The sequence below is a fragment of the Lissotriton vulgaris genome, chromosome 6, assembly GCF_964263255.1.
Source record: "Lissotriton vulgaris chromosome 6, aLisVul1.2, whole genome shotgun sequence".
Lineage (NCBI taxonomy): Eukaryota > Metazoa > Chordata > Amphibia > Caudata > Salamandridae > Lissotriton > Lissotriton vulgaris.
The window spans coordinates 157766815-157789319 of NC_141694.1; the positions used below are offsets into that span (position 1 = coordinate 157766815).

General features: G+C 47.8%; 1 protein-coding gene across 1 annotated transcript in view; it reads right to left on the reverse strand.

Moving 5' to 3' along the window:
* The window catches only part of EFHC1 (EF-hand domain containing 1), a 258645-nt gene extending 239270 nt beyond the window's left edge, over nt 1-19375 (reverse strand). Inside the window, exons 1-3 of the mRNA XM_086926193.1 lie at nt 19242-19375; nt 17942-18163; nt 227-514 (exon numbers count right to left, since the gene is read on the reverse strand). Coding sequence (XP_086782319.1) covers nt 227-514; nt 17942-18163; nt 19242-19304 — 573 coding nt within the window. The 5' untranslated portion in view covers nt 19305-19375. The remainder of the gene's footprint in view (nt 1-226; nt 515-17941; nt 18164-19241) is intronic.
* Nucleotides 19376-22505: the final 3130 nt, after the last annotated feature.

A 22505-nucleotide genomic window follows, 5' to 3' on the forward strand; every position in this document is an offset into this window, starting at 1 on the left:
CAATATGACATATGTAATGCAATGTAGCTCTTTGTTTCCAATTTTAGATTTAAAAATTGTACAGTATGTTCATTTTTGTTCAGCCCGATAGCTAACAATAAAAAAGACAACATTTAATTCACTGCTTATTCATGTGTACGCTTGAAGATCAAGTCAACAAAATAATAAGGAAAAAAACATAAGATTATTGATATGCATCAGGGTTATAAAACTTGAGCATTCTTGCCTGTGTGAATCCATCGCAGTTGACAATGCGGAAGGTCTTTCCATACATGGTGACGTTAATTCCAATATTCAGATCTTTCCAGTGATAGTGGTCACCAAAGTCATTCTTGGGTTGCCTCTGACGCTTCATGAACTTGCCCTGAGGGATGCCTGAGTTAATGACATGGGGCTCCATTATAGATATACTGTCATCTTCCAGGTAGTAGTAAATTTCAACTGGACGGACCCTGTAACTTTCTTCTTGAGATAAGGTAACAGTCTCCTGGAAGTAGGCATCAAATTTTAGGACCTGCAGAATCAGAACAAACAGCTGAATAAAGGAACATCGTTGCTTTCATTTTTACATCTTAGCCTCCCTTTTTAGTTGACTTTGACAGTGTTGTATCAGTTATCCTGCAATGGCAGAAATACAATTGTCACAAATTCTGAGCAGCTAGTCTTTCAGAGCTTAGAATTAGCACTTCACCTAAAGCAATGGACTCCTTAATTATAGGTGGAGAGCCATTGTGTAGCATTTCCCACATGTTACAGCTGACAGTATTTGGAAACTCTGCTGCATAGACTCGGGTCAGAGCTGCTGTGGCAGTGTGTTGGCCATCAATGCTTGCTATTTCGTGGATCAGTTCTGTACATAGAGGCATACATAAGAGGAACCCAAAGAGTTATGACCCCAGATGCACACATAGAAGGATCAAAAGAAGAGAAGTGGAAGGAACAGTTTTTTTCTCATGTAAACTTACCGCAGTTAACCAGTTACAATGTCCAAACACTGACATGCGCCAAATGGACCTACTGAAAACCGACTGTAACTGGACAACAAAAAGGCCAGTTAAGTAAGGTGCATATTGAAGTTATGTAAATTGTAACAAGAACCCATACTATAGTAGGAATTTTTAGATATTGCTGCAAAATATTTCAAAGACGGGATAATATCTATAGGTTCTAATGTATAGTGTTATGGAAATTATTCACTGCCTGCACCCACAAGAGTCCTCAGACCTTCTGTTGCTCTCTAGATTCGAACAGTCTAGAAATTGTAGGAGTCAGCTGAGTCGGTGGTGGTTATACACCAGTATATTATCAGGTCCAGTTTGAGTTCTTTTGTTCTAGAGATTTCACAGTTTGACAGTGTGGTGGAAACTGATCTTGAAATCCCAGTTCCACAATTCCATCTACTGAAGCGAGGAGTCCAGGTCTTCTAGGTGCCCAATCAATCAAATCTCCCACCAACAGCCTGATAGATTTGAAAAATTGAGCTTTGGTGAAATTTGAAGTGAACTTCTGAGTGGTAGCCCAGTTCTAGCACTGAACTCTGTCTTGTGAACACTGACTTATGAGACCAAATGGCTCATTAACTGGTCACACCCTTAAACTCTGTCAGGTGACCCAGACACCAATCAAGAGAGCACTAAAGCCTGTTAATGTCACATTGAGACTTTGGACCATCAGTTCCTTGACAACCATACGGATCCCATGTTTATTTTGCTTAGTGGGTGTTTAAATTACATAATTCTTGAGAAGCTTTCAAATTCTGTGCCATCTTGGCTTAAATCCATTGAAGTCTGTCTTTTCACACATGGTCATTGAGAAACCAGGGAGAAGGGCAGACATATTATTGAAAAATCGGTACATTGTGACATACAGGCTGGCACATTTGCCCTGGTGCCTGGTACTGGAAACGTTGAGTCAGATCTCAAAGCATCACACCAATTTTTTAAGAGCATGGAGCTTGCTCAACAACACAGGCTACAGAACTCCAACGCAAAGGAGGGACTAAATGATTTACTAAGTGGCTCCTTGAGTCTAGCTACTTCAGGCTTTTTCCCCGGTGCCTGGGACTGGACACCTTGAAGCAGTTCTCAAAGCATCACACCAAGGTTTTGAGAGCATGTAGCTTGCTCAACAATATAGGCGACAGAATTCTAGTGTAAAGAAGTAACTAAATGATTTACTAAGTGGCTCCTTGAATCTAGCTACTTCAGTCTTTGGCCCCGGTGCCAGGAACTGGAAACCTTGAGTCAGATCTCACAGCATTACACCAAGATTTTAAGAGCATGGAGATTGCTCAACTATATAGGCTACAGAATTCCAGTGTAAAGGAGTCACTAAATGATTTACTAAATGGTCTTCAAGTTCAGCTGCTTTAGTCTTTTTTGGAGTAATGACTCCGCTGCAACAGCTAGAACCATATTATTTTCTTTGGTGTACCTAATGTTAGATGACCGGCTTTAGGATGTGTAAGTAAAGGACCCATTATTTTCTAAAGCTATAGCTTTGAACAAGACATATATTGAGACTTGTCTATTGCCATACAGTATTTGATTTTTCAGTCATTTCGTCTCAATCTGAACTTGCACAGACTACTCAGTTTCGCAACAACAGAAGGGCCAATTTAACAAACAGAGTAACTTGGTTATCTACCTTCAGGCCCTGGAAAATCAATGGTGAAGGAAATTACCAACAGCAGAAATTAATTAGTTACCCCTGACTAACCCATGACCCAGAGAAAATCAGGATCCAACAAGTTCAACTCCAACAAGGTATCCTTATTTGTAGGTACATGTTCCAATGCTGATCGACAAGACACTTGATACTGAGAGTCATAGATCAAATTCCTGTCATCATTCCAACTATTAAAAAATCACTAAAATCACTAAAGGGGAATCACTTTTTGAAATAGATACATGGGAACGCCACATTAAAAAGCCAAATTAAACTTTGTTTTAACATCAGACATCTTACACATAAATCGTTTCTAGTGCATAATCACAAAAACCTTTACCATATACATAAAGATTCATCATTTATTATTACATTCCATAAAATTGAGGTCAATAACAAAATATACAAACACTGACTACAATAAGTAAAAATTTAAAAAATGCAAACCATCACTTTTCCTGCTACATTCAGAATCTAGCATAGAAAGTGACACCACTATAACTTACACCAGGGGTCTCCAACCAGTAGCTCGTGAGCTACTGTAGCTCTTGAGCTAACTCTGACTAGCTCACCTGTGTGCAGCCCCCCTATTGAATTAGAAAGATTTTGCTTGGTTGAATTAATATACATATAATGAAATTGAAATGATACTGCACTAATAATATTAGTAGCTGTTAATGTTGGAGACCCCTGACTTACACACTGATGCTCAGTCACAGTGCAGTGAACAAAATGTTAAAAATGTTGATGTACATTTTGGTGGACTACAGAATTTGCCAAAACTCACCATCTTCAGGAAATAAAATTGTAGTAACAGATACTAGTATAGATATCACACATCATCACATATTCAGAGTCTGATGAAACTACTAATAGCTGGTAGAGCAAACTGACGGATGTACGACATTACAACGCATGCTTTTACATCGCATGCTATTACAACGGGGTTTTACAACGCATACCATTACAACGCATAGTGCTTTGGAGCGCTGGATAGTGAATAGTTTAATTTACTATTCCAAACTCCAGTCCCCATGGATAGTAGGGAAGGTGTTGGACAGTAAATTAAACCTATTCCCTATCCTAGAGCGCCCCCAAGCGCAATGCGTTGTAATGGTTTGCGTTGTAAAAGTTGCATCGTAAAGGCACTGCGTGGTAAAAGTTGCGTTGTAAGTGATGTTTCCCCAAACTGACACCTTCCTTACATTTATAGCGTCTTGTAATATCCTACATTATTGGACTCTCTCAACTTCAGTGGATATGTTATTGCTTGTAGTGTTAGTAGACAGCAGGCAATTATGGCATGATGCAGAAACAGAATTCAATCTTGAGCGGTCCCCCTCAGGTTGCTTGAGTGGGAAGTAGCTGATTCCTTCCAGTCCCGTTGAAAACCATGCAAATATGCTACCCAGTGGGAGCCGCTCAAGATGTTTCTTTTCAATACCGCAAGGAACAGATATGTTAACAACTGAGGTAGCAAATTGTTGTTAACCATGATGTAGACTAAAAGTAGCCAATTCCTACCAAGCCCATTATAAATCGGGCAAATTCATAATCTGGTGGCGACTGCTGAAAAGTGAACCCACCTTTTTGTGACAATGACTGGCAGGCTCTAGAAATGGAAAAACTCTGGTTCTCAACTAGTGGCATTGGGAGCCTGAGATCGCAAGGGCTCTATAAACTCTTCATCTGGGGTAATCTATCAATGTAAATAGTATTATTTTATTCCAGAAAAGGAGCAGGTCAGCTACACATTCAGTGCCGAGTCACCACGATTAAGTCCCTGTTTTAGTCCATTTGTGCAAGCTTCACTTTAGAAGATCTTGGAGATGCCTGCAAGATATAGGAACCAAAGGTCATGTTACAAGATCCGTAAAGTTCTAGTTTTACTCCTCATCCCAAAAAAGCTCATGATGCCCAATGCAAAGAAAGTCTTATTCATTGAAAAGTGCTCATATTACTGATCTGCATCCGGTGAGTGATATATGTGTAATCTAATGAGATATAAAAAATTATCTTTTTGTTTGGCTGTGCTGTCACAGAAGGAACCACCTTTGCACTAATCAGCCTAACCAAGCTCCAAAATGAAAAAATGGCCAATGCCATGTTCCTTCGGCAATAGACAACAAACACAATCTCAGGTGTATGCTCGGCATATTAGGCTTCATCAGAAATAGCTGGTGCATATGGAGCATCAATATAATATCAGCATAGCGATTTAGAATTATAGGGTGCATACATTTGTACCAGCATAAAACTTAATAAGAGGCATCCTGTTTAGCATAGTCTGTTTTCCATTTGAGCAAGAAATATCGCTGCATGAGGTAAACACTTTCTGCTTAAATCTGTGTATGCTTGTAGGTTTGTGATTTGAATATGCCGGCCCAACTCAGTTGACTGGTTGATAAGTTAAGTATTATTAAAATAGGTAACATTAAAAAAAATTTCATGTTACAAGGCAATATGAATAACATATTCAATGACTAGTTAGGCTTAATCCTCCTCTTTTCCTGCATACAATGGGTTTGTATTTTATTTTCAAATAGTCTGTAGCTTGTCAAGTAAGCCCTATGTCACCAACAAGCAGTGAGCGCTCCACAGTTTGGGCCAGATATAACCAAACCAGTTCAGGACCAATTTAATAAATGGTATACCATATAGAAGGCCCTGCAACAAAATGAAAGTAGTCACTGAGGAGTACGTTTGCAAATTGATCGCCACAGTGGTGAATTTTGGTACAAGTTTGGAAAGAAGATTATGAAAAAATGTCCAGTCTCTCATGTTCCCGTTCGGCTTGTTGCGTTGCACAACTTTGCTTAACTACTTCATGAACTATACATAATGCACAACATGTCCAATGCACTTAGCCTGGTCCTCGTGCGTGGAAGGAGGTACATGGTGTGAGAAGTTGGCCCGATATGCAGCGTTCGCTATTCTAGCGACCGTTATGTATCGTTCCAAACGACCCTTATGGTGATTGGTTGTAAGTTAACCTTAGACCAGCTATCCTAGTAGCTTGGATACGAGCAGTCTTCGGGCTAAACTCTAGAGGGCGTGTTAAGCCAGCTGTTATACCATCACATACCCCTTGAACCCCAAGTGAAAGGACACCACACAAGTGTTATGAAAATAAACAGAATATTTATTAAGAATCACAACAGCCCTGGACTCTTTATGAGGACAGGGTACTAAGCACAAACCAAAACTCTTAGGAAAATACTTCAAGTGCACAATTAAAACAAGTGTCCGAGGACACGGAAAGCTTAGTGGTCTCGGGCGGACCCGATAAGGCAAGTCGGAAGCGAGGGACTCGGGACCCTAGAGTAAGGAGGCTATGCAGGCACCGAAATGCCGAAGGTACCTAGCCACGAGGGCTGCGGCTGCACAAGTCTTACAGGCGTCGGGGTCTTCGCTGACGAGCCAGGAGCCGGAAGAAAAGGAGTTGCTGGCCGGCGACCAGTGCTGAATAGTTCGTAGAGATCCAAGCCTGGATCAGAGATCGTTGATACCTGAAAGCAGAGGGGACCAAGTTCGTACTACTAGCCAGTAGTCAGAGGGTACCGAGAAGGCACCGGTTGGCCGTCACCTCGACTAGGTGAGTGGGCGACGCTAGGCTCTGCAGTCTCACGGACCAGGAGGCGTTGTCGGCGACCAGGATGGAGGTGCGAGCTGTCCCACGAAGGTTGATGCTGTCGGCGTCGCTGGGCCCAGGATTGGGGCAACAAGCCTTGGCAGATTTCAGGGCCACGTGGTGGGCCTAAAATGGCGTCTTGAGTGGACCAGGAGGGTCCGGGATGCTTCTCTCAAAGATGGAAGCAAGGGCCAGTCTGGAGCAACCAGACCAGCAGCGTTGGTTGTCGGATGTCGTCAAAGAAGGGCACAAGCCAGCGGCTAGTGTCCAGACAACGTGCTGAGCAGCGAGCAGAAGGGCCCCACGCAGATCGTGGAGATGCTGGGAGACTGCACTTCGGTGCTGGAGCTGCTCAGGGTCGGGGCTTCTCGGACCCCAGAGCACTCACCAGAGAATTACTTCGATGGTCGTGCTGATTAAGAAAGCGTGCAGGTTTTGATGATGGCCGGTCCCTCGAGGTCTCGTCGCACCCGCAGATCACAGCTGAGCTGATGACGTGGGTAGAGGTCAGAGGTGCCAGGGAAGCCGGTTCTCGTCGAGCTGGGCCGTCGGATTCCTGAGGAAGGACTTGCAGCAAACCGCAGAGTTCTTAGATGGTGCCTGCGGATGCAGGGTGACTACTCCTTAGTCACAAGGGAGAAATCTTGAGAAGAGTCTCGAATGTCCTTTCGTAGAAAGTAGTTCTTGATTCAAAGATGATCTAATTTGGAAGGGTCCCCGCTCCGGCCTTTATCCTAAAGAAAGGGGTGGGTACATGACTAGGTCCTGCCCTAAGGGTGGGACCAGGAAGGGGGGTAGTTACACCCCTCTCCCCTGCCGGACTTCCCCAGGCCAGGGGCTGGCGCCCCTGGAACTGGTTCTGACCGGCAGATGCGTAGTGAGCACCGGGGTGCCACTCCGCAGTCACCTTCTCGCAAAGCCCTACCTACCCAGAATACACAAACTCTGTCTGGGACGGTGCGAACACCGCCCTTGACAGGAAACCCTTTGTCCAAGCTCTCCTCGCTGGAAGGACTCCCAGCAGCAGGAGGTCAGACTCGTGTCTGTGGTGGCAGCATCCATTTTGTGGAGCTGAGGCTTTAGTTAACTTTAACCGGGGTTCACAGTTACGTACATGTCGTGTCCCTCTAGAAGGGCGGAATGCTAACCTCGTCGCCAGAATTGGTGAGGGGGCAGTATCCCGATTCGTATGACACCTTACTCGACATGTCTTGATAACGCGATACCGGAGTTACCGATATGGTACGCGTTATCATGGAACAGCCATTGGGTCTTGGTTCCGCAAGCTGCAACCGGGCTTGGCTCGGGCCAGAACCCAATTCACACGATTCCCAGCACTCTGCCTTCAGGATTGTCAAGGCCTGCCATAGGAGTGACTGATAGGAACTCGGGTGTCCATTGTACGGTTAGATATAGGGCTACTATACCTAAAGCAACGAGCGGGTACGCTACGTTGCCCCAGCTGTCGTGCAGCCAGTTGTGTCAGATTTAGATGGCCATCCAGGGGTGGCATAATACATGCTTCAGCCCCTGGTAGGCCCTGGGTACACCGATGCCCTGAGTTACAGGGTCTGACAGGGTGGTCCAGTTCCAATTGGGTAATGCACCTAAGGTACACACATCAATTTAGAGAGAGAACAGCTAGGCTGTGGGTCTGATTAGCAGGCCCACAGCCCGAGAAAGTCGGAAACCAGTGAAACAAAAGCAAAAAGTCCGGGTGATCATAGGATTGCAGACCCTACTCTCCTACATGACCCCCCCCCCCCCAAACGTTGGGACAATAAGCTAACCTTGACGAGGTGAGTCTTCTTGTTCTAAGTGGAAATACCTGGAGAGCCCATCTGCATTGCCATGATCAGTGCCAGGTCTATGCTCCACTGTGAAGTCCATACCCTGTAGGGAAATGGACCACCTAAGCAGTTTGGGGTTTTCACCCTTCATCTGATTTAGCCATAAGAGGGGCTTATGGTCGGTCTGAATTTTGAAATGAGTGCCAAACAAGTATGGCCTCAGTTTCTTCAGGGCCCACACCACAGCGAAGGCCTCCCTCTCTATAGCTGACCAATTTTTCTCTCTGGGCTGGTCATTACCATCAGCTCCCACACCCAACTCAGAAGCATCTATTTGGACAATGAATGGTTTGGAGTAGTCTGGACTCTTGAGGATAGGTGCCGTGCACATGGCCTGTTTTAGGTCATCAAATGCTTTTTGACAGCTCGCTGTCCACTGAACCTTTTTTGCCATTTTCTTACTCGTCAGTTCATTGAGCGGAGTCACAATCGATCCGTAATTTCTGACGAACTTCCGGTAGTAACCAGTCAGGCCCAAGAAAGCTCGAACCTGAGTCTGGGTGGTTGGAGGAGCCCAGTCCCTGATTGACTGTATCTTGCTCTCCAGTGGCTGAACTTGGCCTCCACCGACGAGGTGGCCCAAGTATACAACCCGTGTCTGCCCTATCTGGCACTTGGTAGCCTTGATAGTGAGACCTGCTGCTTGCAGAGCCTCTAACACTTTCCGCAGGTGGACCAGGTGATCCTCCCAGGTGGAGCTAAAGACAGCAATATCGTCAAGATACGCCGCACAGAAGTCATCCAGCCCAGTGAGAACGTGATTCACCAACCGTTGGAAGGTGGCAGGTGCATTTTTCAAACCAAAGGGCATCACCACGAACTGATAATGCCCACCAGGGGTAGAAAATGCGGTCTTAGGCTTGGCGTCCTCAGCTAACCTGATTTGCTAATACCCAGCTGTCAGGTCAAACGTACTTAAGTAGTTGGCCGAAGCCAATCTATCGATAAGCTCGTCTGCCCTTGGTATTGGGTGGGCGTCAGTCTTAGTGACTGCATTGAGACCCCTGTAGTCTACGCAGAACCTCATCTCTTTCTTACCGCCCAGGGTGTGAGGTTTCGGCACTAGAACTACGGGACTAGCCCAGGGGCTGTCCGAGGGTTCAATGACTCCCAGCTCCAACATTTTCTGCACTTCAATTTTTGATGCAGTCTCTAACGTGATCTGGCTGCCGGTAGATTTTACTCTTCACGGGAAAGCTGTCACCAGTGTCGACCTCATGGGTGCACCAATTGGTCTGACTGGGTGTTAGAGAGAACATATGCCGGAAGGATTGAAGAACCTGTTTACAATCCTCCTGTTGATGTTCGGAGAGGCTGCCACAAAAGACAACACCATCTACCGATCCATCGTCAGGATTCTGAGTGAGCAGGTCGGGGAGAGGGTCACTCTCCTCCTCCTGTCCCTCATCCATGGCCATGAGCAAACTCATGTCCTTCCTGTCGACATATGCCTTGAGCCTGTTGACATGGAGCACCCTGTGGGGGCTCCGGGGAGTTCCCAGGTCTACCAGGTAGGTGACCTCTCCCTTTTTCTCCAGGATGGTGTAGGGCCCGGACCATTTGTCCTTGAGTGCTGCTGGGGCCACTGGCTCCAACACCCACACCTTCTGTCCGGGCTGATAAACAGTCAAGACAGCCTTTTGGTCATGCCAAGCTTTTTGGAGTTCTTGGCTGGCCTTAAGGTTTTCGGATGCCTTCTCCATGTACTCAGCCATCCGCGAGCGGAGGCCCAGCACATAGTCCACTATGCTGGTGGCAGGCTTTTTGAGAGGTCTCTCCCATCCTTCCTTCACCAAACACAGGGGTCCTCTCACAGGATGCCCGTACAGAAGTTCAAAAGGGCTGTAGCCAACCCCCTTCTGTGGGACTTCTCTGTAAGCGAATAAAAGGCAGGGGATCAGGACGTCCCATCTACGCCGAAGCTTTTCAGGTAGTCCGTGAATCATCCCTTTCAGGGTCCTGTTGAATCTCTCAACAAGCCCATTGCATTGTGGATGATAGGGTGTAGTGACTTTGTAGTTGACACCACATTCCTTCCACATAGCAGTTAAGTAGCTCGACATAAAGTTTGCACCTCTGTCGGAGACGACCTCCTTAGGGAAGCCCACTCTGGAGAATACTCCAACTAGGGCTCTTGCCACAACAGGCGCTGTAGTGGTCCTAAGGGGAATAGCTTCAGGATACCTGGTGGCATGATCCACTACCACCAGTATAAACTTGTGCCCTGATGCTGTTGGTGGTTCCATGGGACCGACGATGTCAATCCCCACCCGTTCAAGGGCACCCCCACCACAGGCATTGGTATAAGGGGGGCCTTTGTCGTGCCACCTGACTTACCACTGGCTTGGCAAGTGACACAGGAGCGGCAAAACTCCTTGGTATCTTCGTTCATGTGAGGCCAGTGAAAGTGTGAGACAAGCCTGTCCCACGTCTTCGTCTGGCAAACGTGTCCTGCTAAGGGAATCTCGTGGGCCAAGGTAAGGATGAAACCACGCTGAGACAAGGGGACGACCAGCCTCCTGGTCATGCCAGGCTTGGGGTCTCTTGCCTCAGTGTACAGGAGTCCATCTTCCCAGTATACCTTGTGGGTACCTGTGGCGTTCCCAGCAGCCTCAGCAGCAGCCTGCTGTCTGAGGGGTTCAAGAGAAGGGCAGCCTAACTGGTCCTTCCCCAGGTCCTCTCGTGTGGGTCCCCCTGAGCCCAGAAACTCAACTTGATCAAGTTCGAGTTCTTTAGGTTCAGTTTCCCGCAATTCTTGGAGGTCAGCCTCCTCTGAGTCCTGATCCTCGACCTGGGGTAAGGGGGAAGGCGAAGCCTTAACCCGACTGCTCCTCTTCTTGGGAGGTGTCTGGTCCGTTGTTCCAGGATCCAGCACCTGTTCAGTGGGGCATCGTCTGACCTGTGACCTGGTCACAGCAAACACGTGTGCTGGCAAGCCTAACATCTCCATGTGAGTCCGTTGCTCCACTTCTGACCATCGTGATGACTCCAAATCATTGCCCAACAAACAATCCACTGGGAGGTCTGAACTAACAACAACCTTTTTCTGGCCATTTACCCCTCCCCAGGAGAAAGCAACAATCGCCATACTATGACTGGTAGTGACGTTGCTGGCATTGGTCACCAGGAATTCTGTACCTGGCATGATCTGTCCAGGGTCCACAAAGTTAGGCGTCACCATGGTGACGCTGGCACAAGTGTCCCTATAGGCCTGAGCCCTTCTTCCATTTATTAAAGGCGTCTGTCGGTATTTGCCCAAAGTATTGGGACTGACATCAGGGGATATATCCACATCCCCTGTACAGACAAGGACAGCCTGAGTGAGTGTACCAGCTAAGCCGTTGCACCCCTCAGAACCCAAGGTTAACCCAACTAGTCCCTTGGGAGGCGCACTACTACTGCTGGCTGTACTAGGGGGTACAGGTGCCGTAGGGGCTGCAGTAGCAGGAGTCTGCCCTCCTTTCTTGGTGCACTCACTAAACCAGTGAGTTTTACTTTTACAGTATTGGCACCACCTTTTCGATTGACCTTCTTGATTCTTCTTTTTCTGGGAAGCCTGACCCCCCCCCTCTTTGGGTTGTTGGGGACCTGTCGAAGACTTCTGGTCAGTTTGTTCCCCTTTCGAATCTTTACCCTTCTGGTCTGCTTTCTTCTGGCCACCCTGGTTCTGGCCCTGGTTTTGCTTAACCCTTGTTCTGACCCATCTGTCTGCCTTCTTTCCCAATTCTTGGGGAGAGGTCAGATCCGAGTCGACAAGGTGCTGATACAACAACTGGTTCTGACAATTGTTTAAAATCTGTTCTCGCATGATCAAATTATATAATCCTTGGTAATCAGTAACCTTACTGCCCAGCAACCAGCCCTCAAAAGCCTTAGTGGCACAATCAACGAAATCAGACCAGTCCTGAGACTGAGTTTTCTGGGTATCCCTGAACAGCAACCTGTACTGCTCAGTGGTTAGGCCAAACCCGTCAATCAGTGTGTTCTTCAGGACCTGGTAATTGTTAGCGTCCTCGACCCTTGTGGTGAGGAGCTTATCTCTACCTTTACCTTCAAAGGAGAGCCACAAGATAGCTGCCCACTGACTCTGGGGGACGCACTGTACAGTGCAGGCCCGCTCCAAAGCAGTAATCCATTTGTGGATGTCGTCCCCTTGCTTAAAGGGGGGCACTATCTTATTCAGGTGCTTAGTGTCTAAACTCCTGGGTTCCCGTGGGGGAATGCTGCCACCAGTGGGAATCGTCCCACTCAACTCTTGCTCTCGAGCAAAGGCGAGTCTCTCTTTGGCTAGGGCAAGTTCTTCCCTTTCGATCCGCAGATTGACTTCCCGCTCCTTTGCTTCGTACACTCTTCTCTGAGGCGATGTCATCCCTCTTCGAGCAGAGCCTCGAGAGCCATTGGTTGGAACAGATCTGTTAGAGCCTCTCGACAGAGACCTAACTCGTCCGTTCCCAATGTTAAGCTGGCCCGAGAGAGGCCCCAGGGGTCTCCTAGTACCAATCTCGTGCCGGCTTAAGTTGTCCTGAGTTAGCTGACTAACTATGACTGGACCTTTGTCTGCCTCGTCCCCAGATGTCTCTGGTTCCTCGTCCTCCTCTTCGCCCTCGGCTGAGAGATGGATAAGGTCAGGGTCACCTCGGGTTCCCTCGAGGGGAGGCATTTCCATTTCGGGATGAGAAGGGTCGGTGTTACCCGCCTTCCTGGCATCATAAGTCTCCAAGAGACCAATCAGAAACGGAATGGTAGGGTTTGCACCCTGCTTTATCTTTCGAGACGTACAGATCTGTCGCATCTCATGAAAGCTAAGTGCAGCATATCTGGAGGTGACCTGTGGAAGGTCGACTGACACGAGGGGAGACTCAGAGTTTCCGCCTTTGTCCGACATGCTGTTTCTAGTGTGGTGTAAGTGATGCACCATACAGGTGATACAGGAGGAGCCGAGGCGGACGGACGTGGACCGTCTCGGCTCCCGGCCCGCGCGCTGCTCCGGCCTGGAACCAAGCGGCCTTAGGCAGCCCTCCGCGACGCGCACGCTTCCTGACTGAAGCGGGAGGTGTGGGGCACCTGCAGGGCTGTCCCGATCGCTGCTGGTGCCCGTGGAGCGGCGTTGGTGGATTGCTCCCGATCCCTGCCTGGACCCAACATGGCGGCCGCCCGTTCCAGCCCGGGCTTAACAACAACGACGAGGAGCGGAGCCTGTTGCGTCCTGCCGGGGGAGAGTCTGACGGGAGCTGGTCACCCGAGCGGTATGTAGGGCTCCTACCGCGCCAACCCCCCCCCCCCCCCTGCCACCCGACGAGACTCTGCGGTTACACCCGAAAGGGGCCGGTGATTGACGGCGGCGCCCTCTGCTAACGACGGCGCTGCCTCGAGTCTATCCTCACCTACCTGCTCCGGGGGGCCATGCATCCATTCTCCGCAACAGACGGGCCTGGGCCCGAGGTCAGAAATGTGCCCATCCCCACCCCCCCTCACTGACCACGCTGCTTCGCGCAAACGGTGCCTGACTCCAAGATGGCGCCCTTGGGGACACGCTCCCGATGACCGGCGGACACAGGCTCCAGGGACACGAACGCATGCCAGGGGAAACCTTTGCTTCAAACTTTGCTGCCTTCCATCTCTGCCTGGGCGCCGGGGGTCTTTCTCCCCTGACCCTCCTCTGGTCTCCGGATTGAACTCCCCTGCCCAGCTCCTCTTGAACGATGAGGCTGCGACTTTGCTGCGGACTGCCTGTCCCCCCCTGGACCTGCTGGCTATGCCAGCCCTCTTTCTGAACCTTCGGACTCGGACCTTCGCGCTCCCCGCCATTATCTCTATATGACGTGCCTCTTCTACTAACTTTTTCTTCCGCCATTTTAGTGATCTCTCACTGTCCTTTTGACTTTCCTACTGTCTCTCTTATTGCCTCTGACCAGTATAGGCCTAGAGTATATCCATTTGTATCTCCTCCTCTTGTGATTCTATCTCTTGTACATTTGCAATTTTTTTCTTTTCTATTTGCACCTTTTTGTAACGCGTGTAATCCTAAGTCAGCTGAAATTCCAGGAGCCTAGTCCCGACAGCTCGACGACTTTTGGAGGGCTGGATGAGGTCCCCCGCTACACGGCGGAGGAGGGCACTGGACATCGAATGCTGTCTTATGTAAAGCGCTCTGATAACCTAATCGGTTCAAGATCCTGAAATGTGCAACGTAACTGATTCTATGTAAACTGCTGTGACAACATGTAACGGAACTGGTGCTATGTAAAGCGCTCTGATAACCTTATCGGTTCAAGTTCGCGCTATAGAAAACTCTAAAAATAAATAAATAAATAAATAAACCTACACTATGGGTTTACCTACTGAGCCCTTGCTAAGAGTTGCAGCCAAGGTGTGCTAAGCCTTGAAGAGCTACAACAGCTGGTTCAGTAGAACTCAGAGTATTCTAAGCTAGGTTATATGTACCTGGAGTACTTATGCGATCTTTCACAAGATGTTCTTAGGATACGCGTGGTAAAACAACAGCAAGCTCAAATCCCAACCGCTGCTCACCAATGTGAGAAGTTGGCCCGATATGCAGCGTTCGCTATTCTAGCGACCGTTATGTATCGTTCCAAACGACCCTTATGGTGATTGGTTGTAAGTCAACCTTAGACCAGCTATCCTAGTAGCGTGGATACGAGCAGTCTTCGGGCTAAACTCTAGAGGGCGTGTTAAGCCAGCTGTTATACCATCACATACCCCTTGAACCCCAAGTGAAAGGACACCACACAAGTGTTATGAAAATAAACAGAATATTTATTAAGAATCACAACAGCCCTGGACTCTTTATGAGGACAGGGTACTAAGCACAAACCAAAACTCTTAGGAAAATACTTCAAGTGCACAATTAAAACGAGTGTCCGAGGACACGGAAAGCTTAGTGGTCTCGGGCGGACCCGATAAGGCAAGTCGGAAGCGAGGGACTTGGGACCCTAGAGTAAGGAGGCTATGCAGGCACCGAAATGCCGAAGTTACCTAGCCACGAGGGCTGCGGCTGCACAAGTCTTACAGGCGTCGGGGTCTTCGCTGACGAGCCAGGAGCCGGAAGAAAAGGAGTTGCTGGCCGGCGACCATTGCTGAATAGTTCGTAGAGATCCAAGCCTGGATCAGAGATCGTTGATACCTGAAAGCAGAGGGGACCAAGTTCGTACTACTAGCCAGTAGTCCGAGGGTACCGGGAAGGCACCGGTTGGCCGTCACCTCGACTAGGTGAGTGGGCGACGCTAGGCTCTGCAGTCTCACGGACCAGGAGGCGTTGTCGGCGACCAGGATGGAGGTGCGAGCTGTCCCACGAAGGTTGATGCTGTCGGCGTCGCTGGGCCCAGGATTGGGGCAACAAGCCTTGGCAGATTTCAGGGCCCCGTGGTGGGCCTAAAATGGCGTCTTGAGTGGACCAGGAGGGTCCGGGATGCTTCTCTCAAAGATGGAAGCAAGGGCCAGTCTGGAGCAACCAGACCAGCAGCGTTGGTTGTCGGATGTAGTCAAAGAAGGGCACAAGCCAGCGGCTAGTGTCCAGACAACGTGCTGAGCAGCGAGCAGAAGGGCCCCACGCAGATCGTGGAGATGCTGGGAGACTGCACTTCGGTGCTGGAGCTGCTCAGGGTCGGGGCTTCTCGGACCCCAGAGCACTCACCAGAGAATTACTTCGATGGTCGTGCTGATTAAAAAAGCGTGCAGGTTTTGATGATGGCCGGTCCCTCGAGGTCTCGTCGCACCCGCAGATCACAGCTGAGCTGATGACGTGGGTAGAGGTCAGAGGTGCCAGGGAAGCCGGTTCTCGTCGAGCTGGGCCGTCGGATTCCTGAGGAAGGACTAGCAGCAAACCGCAGAGTTCTTAGATGGTGCCTGCGGATGCAGGGTGACTACTCCTTAGTCACAAGGGAGAAATCTTGAGAAGAGTCTTGAATGTCCTTTCGTAGAAAGTAGTTCTTGATTCAAAGATGATCTAATTTGGAAGGGTCCCCGCTCCGGCCTTTATCCTAAAGAAAGGGGTGGGTACATGACTAGGTCCTGCCCTAAGGGTGGGACCAGGAAGGGGGGTAGTTACACCCCTCTCCCCTGCCGGACTTCCCCAGGCCAGGGGCTGGCGCCCCTGGAACTGGTTCTGACCGGCAGATGCGTAGTGAGCACCGGGGTGCCACTCCGCAGTCACCTTCTCGCAAAGCCCTACCTACCCAGAATACACAAACTCTGTCTGGGACGGTGCGAACACCGCCCTTGACAGGAAACCCTTTGTCCAAGCTCTCCTCGCTGGAAGGACTCCCAGCAGCAGGAGGTCAGACTCGTGTCTGTGGTGGCAGCATCCATTTTGTGGAGCTGAGGCTTTAGTTAACTTTAACCGGTGTTCACAGTTACGTACATGTCGTGTCCCTCTAGAAGGGCGGAATGCTAACCTCGTCGCCAGAATTGGTGAGGGGGCAGTATCCCGATTCGTATGACACCTTACTCGACATGTCTTGATAACGCGATACAGTAGTTACCGATATGGTACGCGTTATCATGGAACAGCCATTGGGTCTTGGTTCCGCAAGCTGCAACCGGGCTTGGCTCGGGCCAGAACCCAATTCACACGATTCCCAGCACTCTGCCTTCAGGATTGTCAAGGCCTGCCATAGGAGTGACTGATAGGAACTCGGGTGTCCATTGTACGGTTAGATATAGGGCTACTATACCTAAAGCAACGAGCGGGTACGCTACGTTGCCCCAGCTGTCGTGCAGCCAGTTGTGTCAGATTTAGATGGCCATCCAGGGGTGGCATAATACATGCTTCAGCCCCTGGTAGGCCCTGGGTACACCAATGCCCTGAGTTACAGGGTCTGACAGGGTGGTCCAGTTCCAATTGGGTAATGCACCTAAGGTACACGCATCAATTTAGAGAGAGAACAGCTAGGCTGTGGGTCTGATTAGCAGGCCCACAGCCCGAGAAAGTCGTAAACCAGTGAAACAAAAGCAAAAAGTCCGGGTGATCATAGGATTGCAGACCCTACTCTCCTACACATGGCATTGTTCCCTAGTCCCCTGCACCAATGTGGAGGATCAAAGGGGATGAAATCTATGCAAACAGAATGCTTGAGTGTGGGTAATGGTAGTGTGCAATGCCCCATGTGTGGTCCAAGAACAGCTTTCCTTCCCTTCATGCAGGAGTAATAAACAATTTTAATGACTGAAAAATATGTTAAATGTTTATAGACAACATACAGCATGATATGCATAATACATTAGAGCTTGCATTTAATAGGTCAATTAGTTATATACAACATTTAAAAAAGATATGTAACTGCAAATGTAGCAGGCTGCCTAGGAAAGTGAAGGATTGTAATCCTTTTTCTGTCCAGCAGAATGCTGATGGCACATTCTGTGAACTGTGTGAGCATTCTAGCTTTATCCTACAACTTTGTGGACAGGTCTGAGCTTAACACTGCAAAACACAACAAACTGATGCCATGGCATTTGTTAACACAGAGAAAAATAATTGGAAGGCACTTTTATAGATGCTAAATTATAAACAACAATGATTTTATCTCTAGTCTGAAGATTCTGTGTTGCAGCTTCCAAAGACACTTCTTTAAGCCACCAGAGACAACTTATGTATATCTCTCCACCTCTTTTCCATTTCAACCACACCAAAAGAGCTCAATGTTCACATCCTGACAGAGGAAACCAACCAGAGAACAATCACAAATGTACACACTTTACATACACTGCAGAATTTCAGCTATAGCCAGTCTGACTGCTGTTCATATAGACGTTTACATAATGTAAGGTTCTGTACCTTTTTGTCAAATGCCACGTGGGCTGGAACAAAATCTGATGGTGGGGCTGGTCTGGCTTGGCCATACGTCAGTGTAGGCCTCTTGTTAGCTAGCTCGTCCAGTTCAGCCTGGGAAAGCTGGTTAGCAGTGATTGGCTCCCGCCCGATTCCCACTGTCGGAAGTAATGAGCGTGAAAAGCCATTTCGATATTCCAATGTCTGGGAACGATGATAGGCAGTTTTCTAGGGCGATAAGATATTAAAACACAGAATTCAGCATAATGTACTTTCCTTTTATACTTAATTTATAGTACTGCAATTATTAAATTGAATATAACGGAAAATTTACTGTGCTTGAAACAGAAAATGCTACATACTTGTAATGACAGTGTTCCAGAGTGAAGATGTTTTGTGGCCATACATGCCTACTATATTCCACTCTCTTAAGTCACACCCAAAAGTTTGTAAAATGTTTTTGGGTATTTGTCCTATTTAGGATAGTCCATTGTGTTAAGCTCTGGCGTAGTCAAAAGTCCCTGTAAGTCTCAGCTTCAAATCGTGAGCTTTGCCTCTAGTTTTAGAAGTTATGGGAAGTCACTGTTTACTGACATTCAGAGATCACTGAAATAGTTATTCCAATAGAATATCTCTGTATGATGTCAAATGAACTTGAGACAATTGCTAAAAGGAGAGGGACTTCTCTTTTCTGAAAGGTTGGAGAAAAAACATACTATCCTTGGACTGAACAGAATGTTGCCCTAAAATATTGAAGCCTGATAAACTGTTTAGTTTACACATACATGTATGAAATACCAGGATTATTAAAAATGAAGCATCGGAGGCTAAAGAGTAGAATGTCATATTCCCCTAGAGACGACGACACAGCATTTCGGCAAACGCTCTCTCTCCCTCTAAGTAATGTTTCAATAAACAGAATGTAATTAGGCAGGTTCTGGCTGAATCGCTAGAAGAGAGAGTAACCCATAAGCACAGAGTATTGTATCCTTTTCGGAGAACGGATGCAATTTTAAGCTGAAAGTAAACTTACGTTCAACATGTTGTCCTGTTATAAGTGCCAATATGCCAGTACTTAGTTTATGAAAAAAGGACCTTTAAAAAGTATTATAAATGATTCAGACCCACACCATAACTACACTCCTCTAACCCTTCAACCCCCCCCCCCCCCTCCCCCTCCCCCTCCTCCCCACCCCCTTCCCCTTAAATTCTCATCTCACATAATCCGCTTCTTTGCCTAAAAGGAGATGGAAGAAGTCTGGTAACAGCGCAACCTGCACTCTTCGGCTCTGTGCCCCGGTCTTACCGTGGGGTCCCTGAAAGTGTTGCCGGGCAGGAAGGGTAGACCTTGCATGGGATGGGAGGCCATGGCTGAGATCCACGCGCGTTGCTGCGGTCCTCCGCGTCGCCAACTGGCCCACAGCGCGTCCTAATCGTCGCCTTGACAACGGCGGCTCCAGGCCAACGACAATAACACATCCGTAACTGGAGCGCGTGCGTGCGAGCGCCGCCATTTTAAGGTCAGGCAATAATAACAGACTCCGGGGCTATTGGTAGGGGGCGCACCAGGGCAGGCCCATGCAATTTGCAGTTGTTGTTCCAAACGGATTTTTTATGTACTAAATTATGGCTAAATATTTGAGTTATATGAGGTTGATTTCTCTACTGCTGAACTCCAAGATATTCGTAGAGCTGACCAACACATTTGGAGTCGGAGATCGAGTTCAATTTGTGAGCTTTCCTCAAACCTGTCAGCCAAATGTGTGATTTGGGGAGAAGGGAGGCTGAAACAAACTAACTTGTGAAACCAACACTCTTCATAGCTTTGCTGTGTGCGATCAATTCTGTGTGAGTACCATAGGCCTTTATTTTTTTCATTGTTACCTGATTTTAAAAGCCTTCCAAATGCCAAACCTGTTGAACATTCAGTCCAAAGTAAGTCCCAAATGAACCGTGTCCGTTTCCAACCCAAAAATGTGCCCAAAATTGTAACACTCCTATAATGCAATCATCATAGACTGTTAGAAACATTTTAAAGCATACATCTAATTTATATTTTAAGCAAATATGTAGAACACGCAGTGCCTAAAGTACTCATTGCATTACACATAAAAAATGAAAATAGATAGGGAAAACCTCACCTCAGAATGAACAGCAAATTGAATAAAGTAGTAATTGTGGGCTTGGTGAGACACAAATGTCTTTGATCACGTGCACAGCACTAATTTGACACACCTTTTCACATTGGAGCCCTTTACAGAAACCAGTTTATTTTCTTTCATCTGTAGACAGAAAGCTAGGGCAATAGCCACAGCCTATGTTTTGATATGCATGTTTCAAAGACTGAGTATGCATTTGTTAATAAACATGGCTAGTAAAGTGAAACTTCAAATAGTTCATTCAGTCACTTATGGTTTTTTGATTTTACGTTTCAGAGCTTTTGGCTGGACATCGCTTTGATTATGTGCACAGCAGCACTCTGACACACCTTTCACATTGGAGCCCTTTGCAAGAGCCAGTTTATATCTGTGGTTCTGTGGTACTGCTGTACCGAGGGTCTGTGGTTCGGAGATTCTGAATCCGTTCAATGAAGGTCGTCGGATATAGACGATTTTGGTATCAGCAGACCGCAAATGACGAGTGCGGTATGTACGAGTGTTTTCGTTATAACTGATCAATGAGAACACTACGTATTCAAGGATTTCGTTTGAACCCTCGGGTTACATTTTGTGTGCGGCAGCCATTTTGTGTAGTTGCCCTCACATAGGCCGATGACTATGGCCGAACGAGTCTTTGGGACACGTACACCTTTAGCTGACTTCTGTGTGACCTGCCCGAACTGACTCCCTTACCCGAGGCTGACCTCGTTGAGCCAGTTCCTTGTTAAACAGTTGGTCAGATAGAGATCAAAGAGCAGGACATTGCTGAGTTTATGGTACATGCACACACCCTTCTATCTTGCTTCTCATCTGCTTCTGTTCCTTCCTTTATGGCTTAATTGTTGATTTGGGTGGAGGTCTTTATGATCAGTTTGTCCGGCCCGTTCGAACGGGAATGTTGGATTTTGCTTGGTCATCTCTGGTGGGCTGGACAACGGAAAGTGGGATTGTCGTCATGCGATATGTTGGAAATATCACCCTACGTTTGGTTAGTTTGTATGTAATTGATGCTAGCCAGGAATGTGATTTTTAGCATAAAAGACGATGCTCCGCTCCATGAATTTGTGCAGTCTCTAACGAACCACCCGTGTTGTGCTTCGTAGATCTCTGTTCCTGGTTGCAGCCAATAAATTTGGTCTTTGACGTCATCAAGAAGTGTCCCGTGTCTCTGTTTACCGAGGCAGGGGAATCCGAAGACATCGGGCGTTATCCCTGGCGCCGCTGGGTTCTAAAACCCGGTTCTTCAGTTGGCGCCCAACGTAGGGCGACTTCAGCGGTACCGGTCCAAGCCTGAAGATCGTGAGGAGCTTCGTGTGGAAATTCTGGAGGAAGGCCTGCCACTTCATCGACCCCTGTATGTCGTCGTGGTCCGAAAGTCTTTGCTGCGAGGTTCCCCGCTTTCCGACGGCTACGAAGGACTGCTGCCCTGACTGTCGCCCTGTCTTGGAGCCATTAGACGATTTGTAGAGCGAGACATTAGACGGGTCTTCTGGTGACGCCATCAACATTTCAGTTAAGTATGAGTGGAGCGTCTCCCAGTCCTTAGTTTTGTTTTGGTATCCCTTCGGGATCGCTTTGATTTGGTACCTGCAGGCCCCAAAGCCGAGGGACTCGTGTATTCACAAGACTATCGTTTTGAGATTTCCCTTGAAGTTTGAAGCTAGACTAGTGAGCGAAGATGCCTGGTCTTAGCAGACTTGGAAAGATATTTGGTTGTGGTTGTACTAGGGATTCCCGATTGGAGGATTCGTGTCCGGTTCCTCCGATTGGAACTCCGACCTATGAGCTCTACGTAAAACATGGAGTGGGCCCCATCGCGTATAATGAAATATGGATTAAATATACCAGGAAAGACAGTGTCCTACAGTGGCCCCGTTATGGTAGCTTTGAAACAGAGATTTTAGACAATCTCGAAGTTAAAGTCTTCAAGAAGAAAGCCCGGCCGGCGATGTTTGACTCTTTCCGCTTATGGCGAAAGGAAGCCAAACAGAAAGAAATTAAGTTAGCGAAGAAAAATAAACGAGAACGAGGTATGTCAATGGTGCAAGCTGCTATACAGTTTAGGGATAACGAAAAAAGAACAAGAAAGCCAACAGATGCTTAGGCAGCGTAAATTAGCGGTAGACAAGTGCTATCCAGCTTTGCCACCTCAACAGCAAGACGAGAAGAAAGGTCTTGTGAAAGATCCTTTAATGTCGCATCTATTGAGTTCACCACCCCCTTATGTGCAGAGTGCTACAGCACCTCCGCTACCTGTAGTTGCGCAACCTCCTGTTGCTTTGCCACCTGTGATTCCTCAACAGCCAGCTCTTTTTCCGTTGGCTCCTATTCCTTTGGTGCAGCCTTCTCAAGGGCCGCCGACTTTGCTACCTCCTTCGTCTGCTACTCCTACACCTGTGTCGTTTACTCCT